Source organism: Callorhinus ursinus, unplaced genomic scaffold (genome assembly GCF_003265705.2).
Source record: "Callorhinus ursinus isolate GAN/ISIS: 27379988/994484 unplaced genomic scaffold, GSC_fseal_2.0 scaffold41, whole genome shotgun sequence".
In the NCBI taxonomy this organism is placed as follows: Eukaryota; Metazoa; Chordata; class Mammalia; order Carnivora; family Otariidae; genus Callorhinus; species Callorhinus ursinus.
This window is the reverse complement of record NW_027397103.1, coordinates 8,370,864-8,383,455: the sequence shown is the minus strand read 5'-3', so window position 1 is coordinate 8,383,455 and position 12,592 is coordinate 8,370,864. Positions and strand designations below refer to the sequence as shown.

At 48.7% G+C, this 12,592-nt stretch overlaps 1 protein-coding gene across 10 annotated transcripts in view; it reads left to right on the top strand.

Moving 5' to 3' along the window:
• RPH3A (rabphilin 3A) overlaps positions 1-12,592 on the top strand; it is a 274,212-nt gene that overhangs the window by 211,523 nt on the left and 50,097 nt on the right. For 8 of the 10 annotated variants that reach the window (XM_025889793.2, XM_073881088.1, XM_073881089.1 and 5 more), the window contains 2 exons: positions 232-243; positions 9,157-9,303. In XM_025889793.2, coding sequence (XP_025745578.2) covers positions 232-243; positions 9,157-9,303 — 159 coding nt within the window. The remainder of the gene's footprint in view (positions 1-231; positions 244-9,156; positions 9,304-12,592) is intronic. The other 2 variants (XM_025889792.2, XM_073881096.1) reach the window with 1 other exon arrangement.

Here is a 12,592-nt window from a genome sequence, read left to right as displayed (position 1 = left end):
GAACTGATTGGTCATTTTAATCAAAGCTGAGGATTTTACAACCTTACTTTGCAGCAGCCCTTTTCGGATGTGCCAAAATGAGATGATAATGACTGGGGTGGGGGGTAATCATACCAGAAGTAGGTCATTGCAATTTACACGCTGTGGTTGTTGCATCCAGTGTTGGCAGCGTTAGGAGATTTCTTTCCTAACTTTATTTTCTGTTTCTCTCCTTTCTTTGCCTTCCTTCAGTGATAAAGAACCGTGAGTATTTTGATACTTTAATTTTGCTACAAACTGAATTTGATCTCTTTTCTGATCAAATTAGCTTTGCCCCTAAAGAGAGCTGGTTAAAAAAGGAACTAGCAAGTTTTGCATATCTAAAAAAGAAAACAAACAAACCCAAGTTTCCTGAGGAAAAAAAAATTATGAAGTTTCCAAAAATGATCTTGGTAAAAAGATGGAGTGCATTCCTTAGGAGAGCTCTCAGTTTCATCCTTGTTAGTAATCTGTGGGATTCCAGCAAATTTATGGACCACTCTGTGCCCTCTTCTGCAACATTTGCCTGGGAACAATGTTCTCAGATAAAGACAGTGTTAGCTCACATAACTGCTGTCATTAATAAAAGGTGATGAGGAACAGAACAGAGCCTGTGGAAAGTTACGTGCCGCACATATGGTCCCTGTCACCTCATGGGAGGTCAGTCTCATTTCCCAGTGAAGTGCCTTTGACGCAGAGGTCCTATCTTTGCTTACAATGTTTCTGTTTTAAATTAGATTCATTTCCTCAATATGCATGACAGATTGAATGCTGGGTCCAATAAATGAACAGTCAGGCTGCAAAGCAGACCAAGCTTTGGTTGTGTGTGCACATTGAGAAGCTCTGGAAAGCCGTTTTTACCCTTCCCTGAGATGGGGAAGTTATCACAAAGCCAGCAGCAGAACACTAGGCCTGCCATCGGAAAACCCAGGACTGAGTCCTGCTGTGGTACTCAGTTTCAACGTGGCCTGGAGACACGCCCTTCACCTCCTTGAGTCCTGGCTCCCTTCTTTGTAAGGTACATCTGATAACCCTGTCCTTCCTCCCTCTGCGAGTGGTGGTAGGATCGAATGAGATGCACAGGAAAGCTTTGTAAACTGTAAAGCACCAAGCAAAGTCAGAGGCATGTGTGAATTACAACCTTGACTTACCTTTGTATATATATACATTGTGTGTTTACACATACACATACACACATATGTTGTGTATATATGTTATATATACCTTGTAATATATATTATATGTGTATATATATATATATATATATATATTACATATGGAACTTGTATATACATATAGCACTTGCATAATTTCAGCTTTTTTGGACCCAAGTGACCACATCAGGCCCAGAATCCTTAAAGGCTTTCTTAATGCTGATAAACACTTAACCAGGTGATTTGGGGAAATTCTTTCCCCGACTCCGACCCTCCCTCCATATCTGTCAGCTGGGGGCTTGGGACAAGCTGATCACTAAAGACTATTTGAATGTTCTGCAATCTCTCTTGTTGGCTGATAACACTCTGGCCAGACCAGATCAGCGTTTTGTGAATATTGTGAGTATATTATTCAGACATCCAGAGAAAGAGGCTGGGACATTGTCAGATCATAAATATGAACATCCCAAGAGAGAAGTTCACGACTCCAGAGGGTGCCAGGGCTCTTGGAGGCTCCCTGAGGGCTGAAAGTCGAAAGGGTGTATGTTCATTCTCTTTCCCTCCTTCAACCCTTCCCTCCCCCCTTTCTTCCTTCATTAACAAATACCAAGTGCCTACCAAGTATAAAACACTGTGCCAAGCCCCAGGGATACAGGGATAGCCAGGTATGAGTATGTGTCTAGTGGGGTCTACAAACAAATGAACAGCCAGTCAGCAACAAATACACAAATGTGCAAGGAACTGTAGTAGCAGAATCACAGTGGGCTGTGGGGCACAAGGAGAGGCGCCCAGCCCAGACTTGGCGGTCACGGTGGGAGAGTTCCTGGAAGAAGTGACGTGTAAACTGAGACCATGCGATGGAGGAGCAAGATGGGGAAGAGACAGAGGAGTTTCAGGTAGGGGAACAGCAGGTGCAAAATCCAAATAGGAGAGTAGCGTGGAAATTTAGAGGAAGTGAGTAGAACTCAGTCTGACTTAAAAGATTAGCAGGCCCCCTGAGATTTCCTTCACATTCTAAAGGGGGTGGGGGGGCCCAGAGCATCCCTTCTGCCCCCCCTTTGGTTTGGTAGAGGTAAATTTCATCCAAAAGGGTCTTTGTGCCAGCAGGGCATATTAAACCATTTTGTGGTGTAGCAGCCTCTCCTTCCCCATCCTTTCCTCCCGGATTCATTAAAACCTCATTCACTGAGCCGTAAAGAGACTTCCTGCTGACACCTGCCTCTGTTGGCATCCTGGGGGGAAGGGGGGTGGAGAAGAAGAAAGGAAAGAAAAAGGATTAATTTTCTGCACACCGCTGCTATTTAATGCTTCAGAGCTTTCGTGCCCCGACAGCACTTCCATCATCCCACTCCTTTTGGGAATTATAATTTATTAATAGAGACATCTGGTGGGTATTTATTATGTGACTCTTGTGTGTGTGAAATGAAGAATCGAGGTGGGAGGCCAAAAGGAGGCGGGAGTCTGGCCTTTGCAGTATTTTATGGAGCAGCACCTGTGAGGTGCTGCCATCAGGAGTCAGGATGGATTTCATTTGGCCTTGGGGGCTGTGGCTGCTGGCTGTGGTGGGAGGGCTCCTTCTGACACTCCCCAGATGCACCTGAGCCGGTATGTTCAGGTGGCCAATGAGGCATGGCCAGGATGCCAGTTTCTTGAGTCTCTGACTCACACGTGTTACTTAGCAATTCCCTGGTCTCTTCAGAGCATCAGTCAGTTGGGAAATGAGCAGGTCGGCTGCGGTGATCTTTAAACTTTTTGTCAGCAGTGAAACTCTTTCTTCGAATAAACTCAATTCAGAAGCTAAATATATGTAAGACAGATAAGAGGAGAGCTGGATAAAGACCTTTAGTGGCTGAAAGCATTCAACATATGATAGTGAAGTTTATGCAACTTGTCATTTCAAGTAATACCAACCCGTAAAATAAATGTGGAGTCTCTAACAAGCTTCACCTTTGTGTGTGGTGCCATAGTGGATAGTGTATCGGTTAGCTTTGGCTGTGTGACAAACCATCTTAAAACTCAGTAGCATAGAACCAAAGTTATTTATTCCCAGGGTTCTGGGCTTGGCTGGTGGCCCTGCTGGTCTTGCCTGGGCTTGCTTATGCATCAAAGGGTTGGCTGATCCAGGACGGCCATGGCTGGAATGGCTTAGCTCTGCTCCACATGCTTCTCATCCTCCAGCATGCTGTCCTGGGCTTGTCTGCTCGTGGCAGAGGTGAAGATGCAGAAATGCACGAGACTTTTGCAGGCTCAGCCTCAGGAAGGGCACAACATCACTCCTCTGCATTTTATTGGCTGGAGCAAGTCGTAAGTCTGGGAAGGATTCACGGGTAGGGAAATAGACTAACTCTTTGGTGAGAGTAAGTTCAAAATCACATGGCAAAGAGCATGGATACTTGGGAGGGTGAAGTATTGAGGTCATCAATGCAATAAACCATATTTCATGCTTTTATTAAATATTAAGTTCTTTAAAAATTTTTTTTCTTTTTTTTTTTTTAACTGGGATCCTGCTTTGCTAGTGTTGAGAACCCAGCTGAGTGAGGATGGAAGGCCTGGTTAACTGCCTACTCTGTCCCTTTCTTCCCCACTCCCCTGCAGCCCTTGAGATCCCTCTAGAGAACTGCCAAGAACAGTTTGGGGGGAATAGGAGGCAGGAATCCTTCAATATTTCTCCAGGAAGCATTGTCTTAAGTATGTGGATAAGAGTGGAGACGGGCTAGGCTCTTCCCTCTCACCTGTCCCAGCCAGTGAGCCAGGTCTCTCCTCATGCAGCTTTGGAGGGTCCAGAGTGGCCTCTCACGGGCCCTGAGAATAAATGAAATTATTCCTATTTAATAGATCCAGAAACTGATATTCAGAGTAGTGCAGAGCCCCAGTATACACCTGCTTATACATAGCAGACCCAGGATTACAATCTTGAACACTGCCTGGTCAGGGTCAAGGAGGGCTCATGTTGGCCTGCAGTGGCCCTCTGGATGTTTTCTGGCTTGGGTACAATGCTGTGAGTAACTTGTTCAAAGAAGCAGTACTTTGGTCTCCAACTTTGGTCTTTGATAAGTTCCCAACACTGGACTCTGGTCTTAAGGATGTGCAGCTGCAATCCTATGCCAGAGGCCCAGGCAAGGGAGCCACTGTCTTGTCATAGGAGCATTCTTGAGACTCCCATGCTCACAGTGCTCCCCAGCATATCATGGGGAGACCCAGACAGACCCAACCTCCCCCTTGAGAGCAAAGGCTTTGGTTTGAAACACCATCTCATTTCCCTCTGTTTGCTTTTGGAATTAAAACATGAAAATCCACAGGAGGCTTGCGAGTCCCCACTGAGACCAATCGGTGACATTTTCAAACACTGAGGAGCTGTTTGTCAACTGCATGTTTTGGAGCCGAGAATGGGGAAAGGGTTTGGAGAGATGCTGGCAGCCCCCAGCAGACCGTCTGCTTGTCTGCAGATGGAGGCAATTATCTCAGGCACGCCCTGTCAGGGAACCCCATCCCTGCTTATGTTTCTGGAGCCATGCATGTCCAGCAGCACCCGTTTCCTATGCACATGGACCACAATGAGTTGTGTGTTGGGGTGAGAGGTGTTGGCTTCATGTCTGGCCCCTGGCTGACCCTGTCCATGAGCGGATTGTGAGCTGCAGGAACATGGCCTCGAAGGGGTCTCCACTGGGTACATGGCCCAACATCTAACCTGTGCTCTGTTTTGGTCACTGAGCTGCTTTGTAAAGGCAGGAAATAAGCGGAGAGGGATCAGAAGAGGAGGAAGGAAGAAAATAGGGACAAAGGAGGGAAGGAGAGGGGCAGTTGAGACAGCCATTTCCATGGGAAGCCAGAGGGACCTGGGGAGGTGGCTGAATCAGGTTGTAACTAAGGCTCTTTGGGAAGGATGAATGGTCTTCATTATGCTAGAGTCCAATGTATCTTTTAAAAATAATGAGAAGAAATGGCAGACTAAGGGATATTAGCACACCGTTAGGAAGATCTTTTTAACAGAACTTCACAGGCTCCTTATAAGAGAGTGAGGTCTCCATTGTGGGGAGCATTCAAGCAAAGCAGACAGACAGTGGTCTCCATTTTCTGGTGTTCATGACTTTGTGTAATCCCCTCACCTTGAGTGTGGGGACCTGGGATGTGGGACCTGTTTCTAACCTATAGAATATAGCAAAGGGACCTGATGTCACTCTCATGATTACATTATGTTATAGAAGACACTCTCAGTTGACAGGAGCTAGATTCACCTGGAATACTTGATGAAGCAAGCAGCCCACAGGATGAAGTTGGAGAAGCCCACCTAGTTAGGAATTGCAGATTGCCTCCAGGACCTGGGGGTGGCCTCTTGACAACAGCTAACAAAAAGCCAAGCCCTCACTTTAGGCAACTGCAAGGAAATGAATTCTGCCAACAACCTGAATTTGCCTGGAAACAGATTTTCCCCCAGTCAAGCCTCCACATGAGAACACAGCCTAGCCAACACCTGATTGCAGCCTTGTGAGACGCCAAGCAGAGGACCCAGCTTAGCTAGGCCTGGACGGACACGGAAACCGTGAAATAATACATGTGTGTTGTTTTAAGCCCCTAAGTTTGTAACAACTCATTATGCAGCAACAGAAATTGTATACTGACACTGTAGGTGGGTCTTTATGCCACTCTGTCTCTATCCTCCAGCCAAGTGTTTCCAGTTATCTAATGCTGCAGACCAAATCACCTCCAACTTAGTGGTTCAAGACAGCAGAAACCACTTGTCACATCTCCCAGTTTCTGTTGGTGGGCATTTGAGGGTGGCTGGACTAGGTACTTCTGGCACTGGGTTCCTCACGCAGCTGTAGTCACATGCCCACTGGGCAGCAGGCATCCCAGGACTTGCTGGGGGCTGGAGCATCGCATAGCAGTCAAGTTGGCTCTGGCTGTCGCTGGAGGGCCCCCGATCCCCTGCACATGGACTTCTCCACCGGGATGTTTGCCTGTCCTCATGACATGGCACCTGGCTTCCCTCGGGGCGAATGACCCAAGACACCAAAGCAGAAGCTGCATGATTCTTACGACCCAGCCTTGGAAATCACGCACTACCACTTCCACTGTATTTCGTCAATCACACACAGGACCAGCCGGGAGTCAGTGTGAATACCAGGAGGCATGGGTCTTAGGGGACCATCTTGCAGGCTGGCTGCCACATGGACCTTCACCTCCTCGGGCATTCCGCCAGCTTTCTCAACTCCAGGCCTTTGCAAAGACCATTTATTCCCTCCGCCAGGCCTGGTCTCTTCCTCTGCCATCCCATCACAGATTTCAGCTTACCTCTGGGGTCTCTGCAGGGGCCCTAACTCTGCTGCGGCCTGAAGCTTATATAAGTTAGGGGGCCCTCTTTAAAATAACAAAAATACCTTGCTTTTGCAAATTTTTCAATCACTCAGCCACTGCTAATGCCCTTCCTGGGGTCGGAGAGGGTGCCTATGCAAACAAACAGGCTCAAATGTAAGGTTTGCCAGCATCACAGTAGACCCTTGTTGGGGGTCTTCGCATGGATGTCACTTCCCCAGGGAGCTGTCCTTGGTCCTGTGGACTGACCAGGTTCCACTGCTTGGGTCTCCCTATGGGTCACACTTTTTTTTTTCCTGGATTTCACCGACTTTTTTTTTTTTAATTAACATATAATGTATTATTTGTTTCAGGGGTACAGCTCTGTGATTCATCAGCCTTACACAATTCACAGTGCTCACCATAGCCCATACCCTCCCCAGTGTCCATCACCCAACCACCCCATCCCTCCCACTCCCCCTCCACTCCAGCAACCCTCAGTTTGTTTCCTGAGATTAAGAGTCTCTTTTGGTTTGTCTCCCTCTCTGGTTTCGTCTTGTTTCATTTTTCCCTCCCTTCCCCTATGATCCTCTGTCTTGTTTCTCAAATTCCTCGTATCAGTGAGATCATATGATACTTGTCTTTCTCTGATTGACTTATTTCATTTAGCATAATTGGGTCACACTTTTGATTAGACATTTAACACCCCTTTGGGCCACAAGGGACCATGTCTTATTCAAAATCTTTCTGTGCTTACTCTCAGACACTATTCTAAATACAACTGACACAGTAGTGGTCTAGACTCAGACAAGGCCTCTGCCCTCCTGGAACAACATTGTGGTGGGGGGGTGGCATGGGTGGAGAGATGCACTAACCAGGTAAACAACAAAAATTTTTCCAAAGATAATTTCAGTTAGTGATGGGTGCCATGAGAAAAGTAAATCTGGGCTGTGGGAGATCAAGGAAGACCTCTCCAAGAAGCTGCTATTTGAGCCGAGACCTGAATAATGAGGAGCCGGCCCTGGAAAGATCTGTGGAAGTAAGTTTTCCTGGTAGGGGGAACAGCAGGTGCAAAGGCCCTGGGGCAAGACAGTGTTCAGGACTGAGCAGAGAGGCCAGTGCAGCTGACTGTGATAAGGGAAAGCAAAAGGCCATAAGGATGGAGAGGCAGGTTAAGGATAGAGCGGGTAGGATTTTGCAGATAGGCAAAATCTTTTAGAGCAGGTTTTATTTTATGAAGGTAGAATTCACACAGTAACATAACATTAGCCACTTAAAAGTGTACGATTCAGTTATCATATTCACAATGTCATGCACCCACTACCGCTATGTAGTTCTGGGCGTTGTTCTAAATCAGTGAGAAGTCCTTGGGGGGTTTGAGCAGCGTGGTCCGAGTGCTTTTTGCAGTTGCTCATCCCCAGAGGCCCTTGCTGCAGGACAAGGTGTGTTTCCATGAGGAATTTCCCCAGGCCACACCTTCCTTTCCTTTCTCAGAGTAAGGCCTGCGCCCAGGCAACTGTTTCTCTTTGCTTTCGGACTCTTCCCTCTCCGCTTTTCCGAACGAACCAACTAAGGGTGGGAGAATGGAAGAGAAGCCAGGGGGAGGGAGGAAGATAGGGCTTTTAATTTCCAACTTTGAGTGTCAAAAGGCAATTTCATGCCTGCTGATGTGATTAGAGCAGTGGAAATAATGGAGTCTGGCAGCTGGTGGGGTGCTGGCTCCGGAGGATTCCTACTTACTGATTTTCTTCCCTAGCAGGGACAAGCATTTCTAGTGGTGTTTAACCTTGTGCTCCCCTCAGGGGGTGCACCTCAGTGCCATGGGGCGTGAACCATCTTATTAGCGGAGATGATAATTTGCCATAGACTACAGTATCCCCTCTCCACCCGGCAGCCTTTGATCTGCTTGCCCCCACTGGGGCTGGGTGGGCAGAGCTTGGGTTCCCTCCATATTGTGGAGGTTAAGTGAGCCGCCTGCCCAGCTCCGAATTCCACCTCTGCCACTTTCCAGCCATGTGACTTTGGGCAAGTGGTCTCATTTCTCCATATTTGTAGGGACCGTGTGAGGATGACATGAGGTCATGTGGGCACCCAGTGGGTGCTCTGTCAATGTTGGCTTTCAAAAAAATTAAAGAAAAGAAAGGCCAAGCAAAGTGCAGGATGGAATGCAAAAGCTACGGCAGCTTTTGAGGTTGGAAATCTGGATGTTGATGTGAAATGAAGAGCTTTTTGTAAACCCAGTTGGCAATTAGTTCTAATTTATAAAAGAAATCATTTGTGGCCCAAACAGAACATCCATGCCAGGCAGGAGCTGGGTCAACCTGGGACCCAGGGCTTCTGACTACCCTCCCAGAATTGTTTCTGCTCCAGCTGTAGAGTCTTCTATTCTGGATTCTTCTCCTGAGAACACCCTTACTCTCCGGGTTCTCATGAGCATCCTACAAATGCTGCTCACAGAGTGTCTACCATGTACTAAGTGCTTAGTGGCAAATAAACTTCATCAGAATGCTATGAGGGAAGAAAGTGTCCCATTGTACAGATGAGCAAACTGAGGCTTGTCTCCAGCTGGTGAGTTTCCCTGCGGGGATTTGAACTGAGATATACCAGACCCCAGGGACCAGAGCCTAACCACCACTGCCTGCTTCCTGCTGGGCATCTCTGCAGCCTCATGCCTCCCCGTATTACCTTTCAGGCTCCAGGCTGGCTGGTCCATTCATCCTGGTGGTCAGCCCGACAGACAGAGGAAGCAGGAGGAGCTGACAGATGAGGAGAAGGAAATCATCAACAGAGTGATTGCTCGAGCTGAGAAGATGGAAGAGATGGAACAGGAGCGAATCGGGTGAGGCCCCACACTTCCCATCCATCTGGAGAGCCCCTGAGGCCTGAGGGCCAGCAGACTGCTGCTCAGGGCTGTGCTGGGGGGTGGGGCAGACTGCCTCGGGGGTTTGTCACTCCCCCCCCCCCGCCCCCGCAACTGGCAGAGCTGGAATCCTTGTGGCACGAGGTGGGAGAGCTCAGGAAGGAGGAGACAGAATGGGCTGGGGACTGGCTTGGGAGAGGGCTTGGTGGCTGGGGGTGCCTTACAGAGCGGGAGCTCTGAGAGGGCAGTGCATTGGAGCCTGGGGGCCCGTGATTGTGAGCACAGGGCGTCTGGGCCAATCTCAGCTGTGTAGAAATATGCTCTAGAGACACTGTAGACCAGAATATACAGCTGAGGGAGAGGTAAGGAGGAGAATGTCTAGGGACAGTATGTCAAGTAGCGCATTTGCAGTGAATTTAAATGAGAGAATGGCAGAAACGGATCCTGAAAGAGGGAGACAGCACGAGAGGGAGGTGGCAGAGGTTAACCAGGTGGGTCTGGACTCTGAAGAACGGGGGGCTCCATCCTCCCCACTTGCCCGCTATGGGTCCTGGGCATGATGCTTCACCTCTCCGAGCCCCTGCTCGCTTGCTTGTTGAGCAGAGGACGCGACAGTCTAGCTCACAAGACTGTTGCAAGCAGTAGGTGGAGTGAGGCACGTACACTTCCCAGACCCTGGTGACACTTCATTTTCATAAATGGTAAGAAGAAGGGAAAAAGTAGAGTTTAGAGGGTGGAGCTTTTTTGAATGTGTATGAGAGAGAAGCGAGGGATAGTGATAGGAGGCTGTGTGACATGTGTGTCGGAGAGTGACAGAATCAGTGAGTGAGGCCGGGGCTAGAGAGGGAGGGGGCAGTATGTGGGTGGTCTTGCAAAGGGAGGAGTGGGTAAAATTGGGGTGACTGGGGGGGTAGGGAGGGGAGGGGGGACCGAGGGAGGGTACGGGTGTATGGGGGTCTCTTGGCACAGGTGGAAAACTGGCTGTCAGATTGCCAGACCCCCAGGGGGTCCTCCCAGACCAGGATCTCAAATGGACCTCCTCCTCCGCAGCCCCTTCCCCAGACCCTTCTGCCAGGGGTAGCCTTTGCCAATTGCCCACAACTGATGTGGGCACCGAAGTGCCTGTTTATCTCTCCACCCACATACTCAGCTAGGGGCAAACAAGAGTCTTGGGTGGAAAGTGGAAGTCGGTGCCTTTGGTCTGAGCCTCCACAGATCATTTTAGTCGGGGTGGGTTGGGGAGTGCTGCTGACAGACAACGGACACCTGTCATGGCCAGGGTCAGTGTCAGGCTCCACACCCTCCATCTGCTTACTCTGGAGGTAGCTGAAGGGATAAGTCTCCAGGGGCACGCTTACGGGGTTGCATTCTTATTTTGCTTTTTAGAAGAGAAACCAGAGTGGGGAGTTGTCCAGGCAGGAGGTCTATGAGTGTGTGTGTGTGTGTGTGTGTGTGTGTGTGTGTGTGTGTGTTCACCCAACAATGGGCCTCAGCCTTTTGAAGTGAGGGATATGGGTAATAAGGGTAAATGCTTAAAAGCAAAACTTCTCTCACCCTTTTTCTGCCATAGCACTTACCACCGGGTAACATATTTTATATTTTACATAATTAGTTTGACTATCGTATATCTCCCTGTTAGACTGTAAGATTACTGAGGGTAGATATTTTTTTGCCCGTTTTGTTCACTAGTAAATTCTTAGAGCCTAAGTACATGGTAGGGGTGCAGTAAAATATTTGTTCAATGAGTGAGTGAACGTGGCAGACCCTGAGGCTCCAAATTTCTTTAGACGTCCCCTGTGGCCGAGAGGGTCCCGATTCCCAGGGAAGGTGCTCTGATTAGCTGGCTTGTGTCAGGGGCTGTCTCTCATCCAATCAGCTGTGTCGGGTGCCAGCCGTGTTGTACAAACATGGCAGGCAGGCTGCTTCAGGGGGTAAAGTTATGGAGGTCCCTGTGGGCTGAGCAGATTCAAGCTTGAGCCTTCTGGAACAAGATAGATGGGTTCCCTGCCTTGTCCTCCATGTCTTATCATATCGCCCCAGCTAACTTGAGGATGTGGTAGAATAGCACGGTGGTTAATTCCTGGGGCCCCAGAGTCAGAGATACCTGGGTTCAAATTCCAGCTCTACCATGTCCTCTCTGTGTGACCTTAGGTAAGCCACTTTAACCTCCCCTGCCTCAGTTTCCTCATCTGTAAAATGGGGTCAACATTAGCACCTAACTCTTGGTGAGTGTTTAATTAGGGTGCAAGGGGTTATCGTAGTGCCTGGCACAGAGCACATGCTCCATAAAGAGTGGCAGTCCTTTAAAGATGACTTTGCTGAGGAAGCTCAGTTTTTGATATTGGCCAAGGCCTCTATTCTAGAAAAATGCCCTGAGACTCCTGTTTGGCAAGCCCTGGAATTCCAGCAGCCCTGGCTTCCCTAAAGGGAATTTGAGAGGCTTCCAGGGAGGCTGGGGCCAAGCCCTTGAAGACAGAGTGTCCCTTCGCTGAGATGGTGTTCCTTCTGCCAGAGTGGGGGAGGACAGCCCCACGGGATTCTGGCTGTGGCTCTTTCCAGCAGCCAGTGCTCGCTGGTAGCATTGCCGGAGGCAACCCAACATGATTTGTGTCTTATAATCTCAAACCTGCCCTCATTCCTGTTCTCTCCATGCTTCCCTGGGAAGGGATCAGAGCGGACTCAGAGGAAAGCAAGATGACACATCAGGCACGAAGCAAGGCTGAAAACGGGGTGCCATCGGGGCTTCCACTTCAGAACCCAGGGTTCTCAGTCAATGAGCCTTTGGGGCCTCAGTCCCCCTCCCCCCATCTAATGAGGCAGGTCAGGCTGATTCTCAGGATCCTTCCTGCTCAGACTCTATAGTGGTTGGGTGTGTCTGATGGAGGACCTCATACCTGCTGTTGGCTGGCCCTCTCAGAGCTAATGAGCTCCTTCTAATGGTTAAAATTGCAGATGGACCTGAGAACCCCTCCAGGTTCGCACCAGCTCTGTGATGTGGAATCTTCTTTTCTATGAACTGAGGGAAAGCCATCTGGGAGGGGTGGGACATCATCATTAATAAACATCATAAAAGATCATCATACTAGGTACCATTTATTGAGCACTTACTATGTGCCAAGCACTGAATCTAAAACTTCCTGTGGATTAACTCGTTAACTGCTCCTCTCAACCTTGTCGAGTAGGTGCTATTATTGTCCTCCTTTTGCAGGTGAGGAAAGAGACTCAGAGAGGTGATTGGCCCAAGGTCACATAGAGCCAAGATACACAT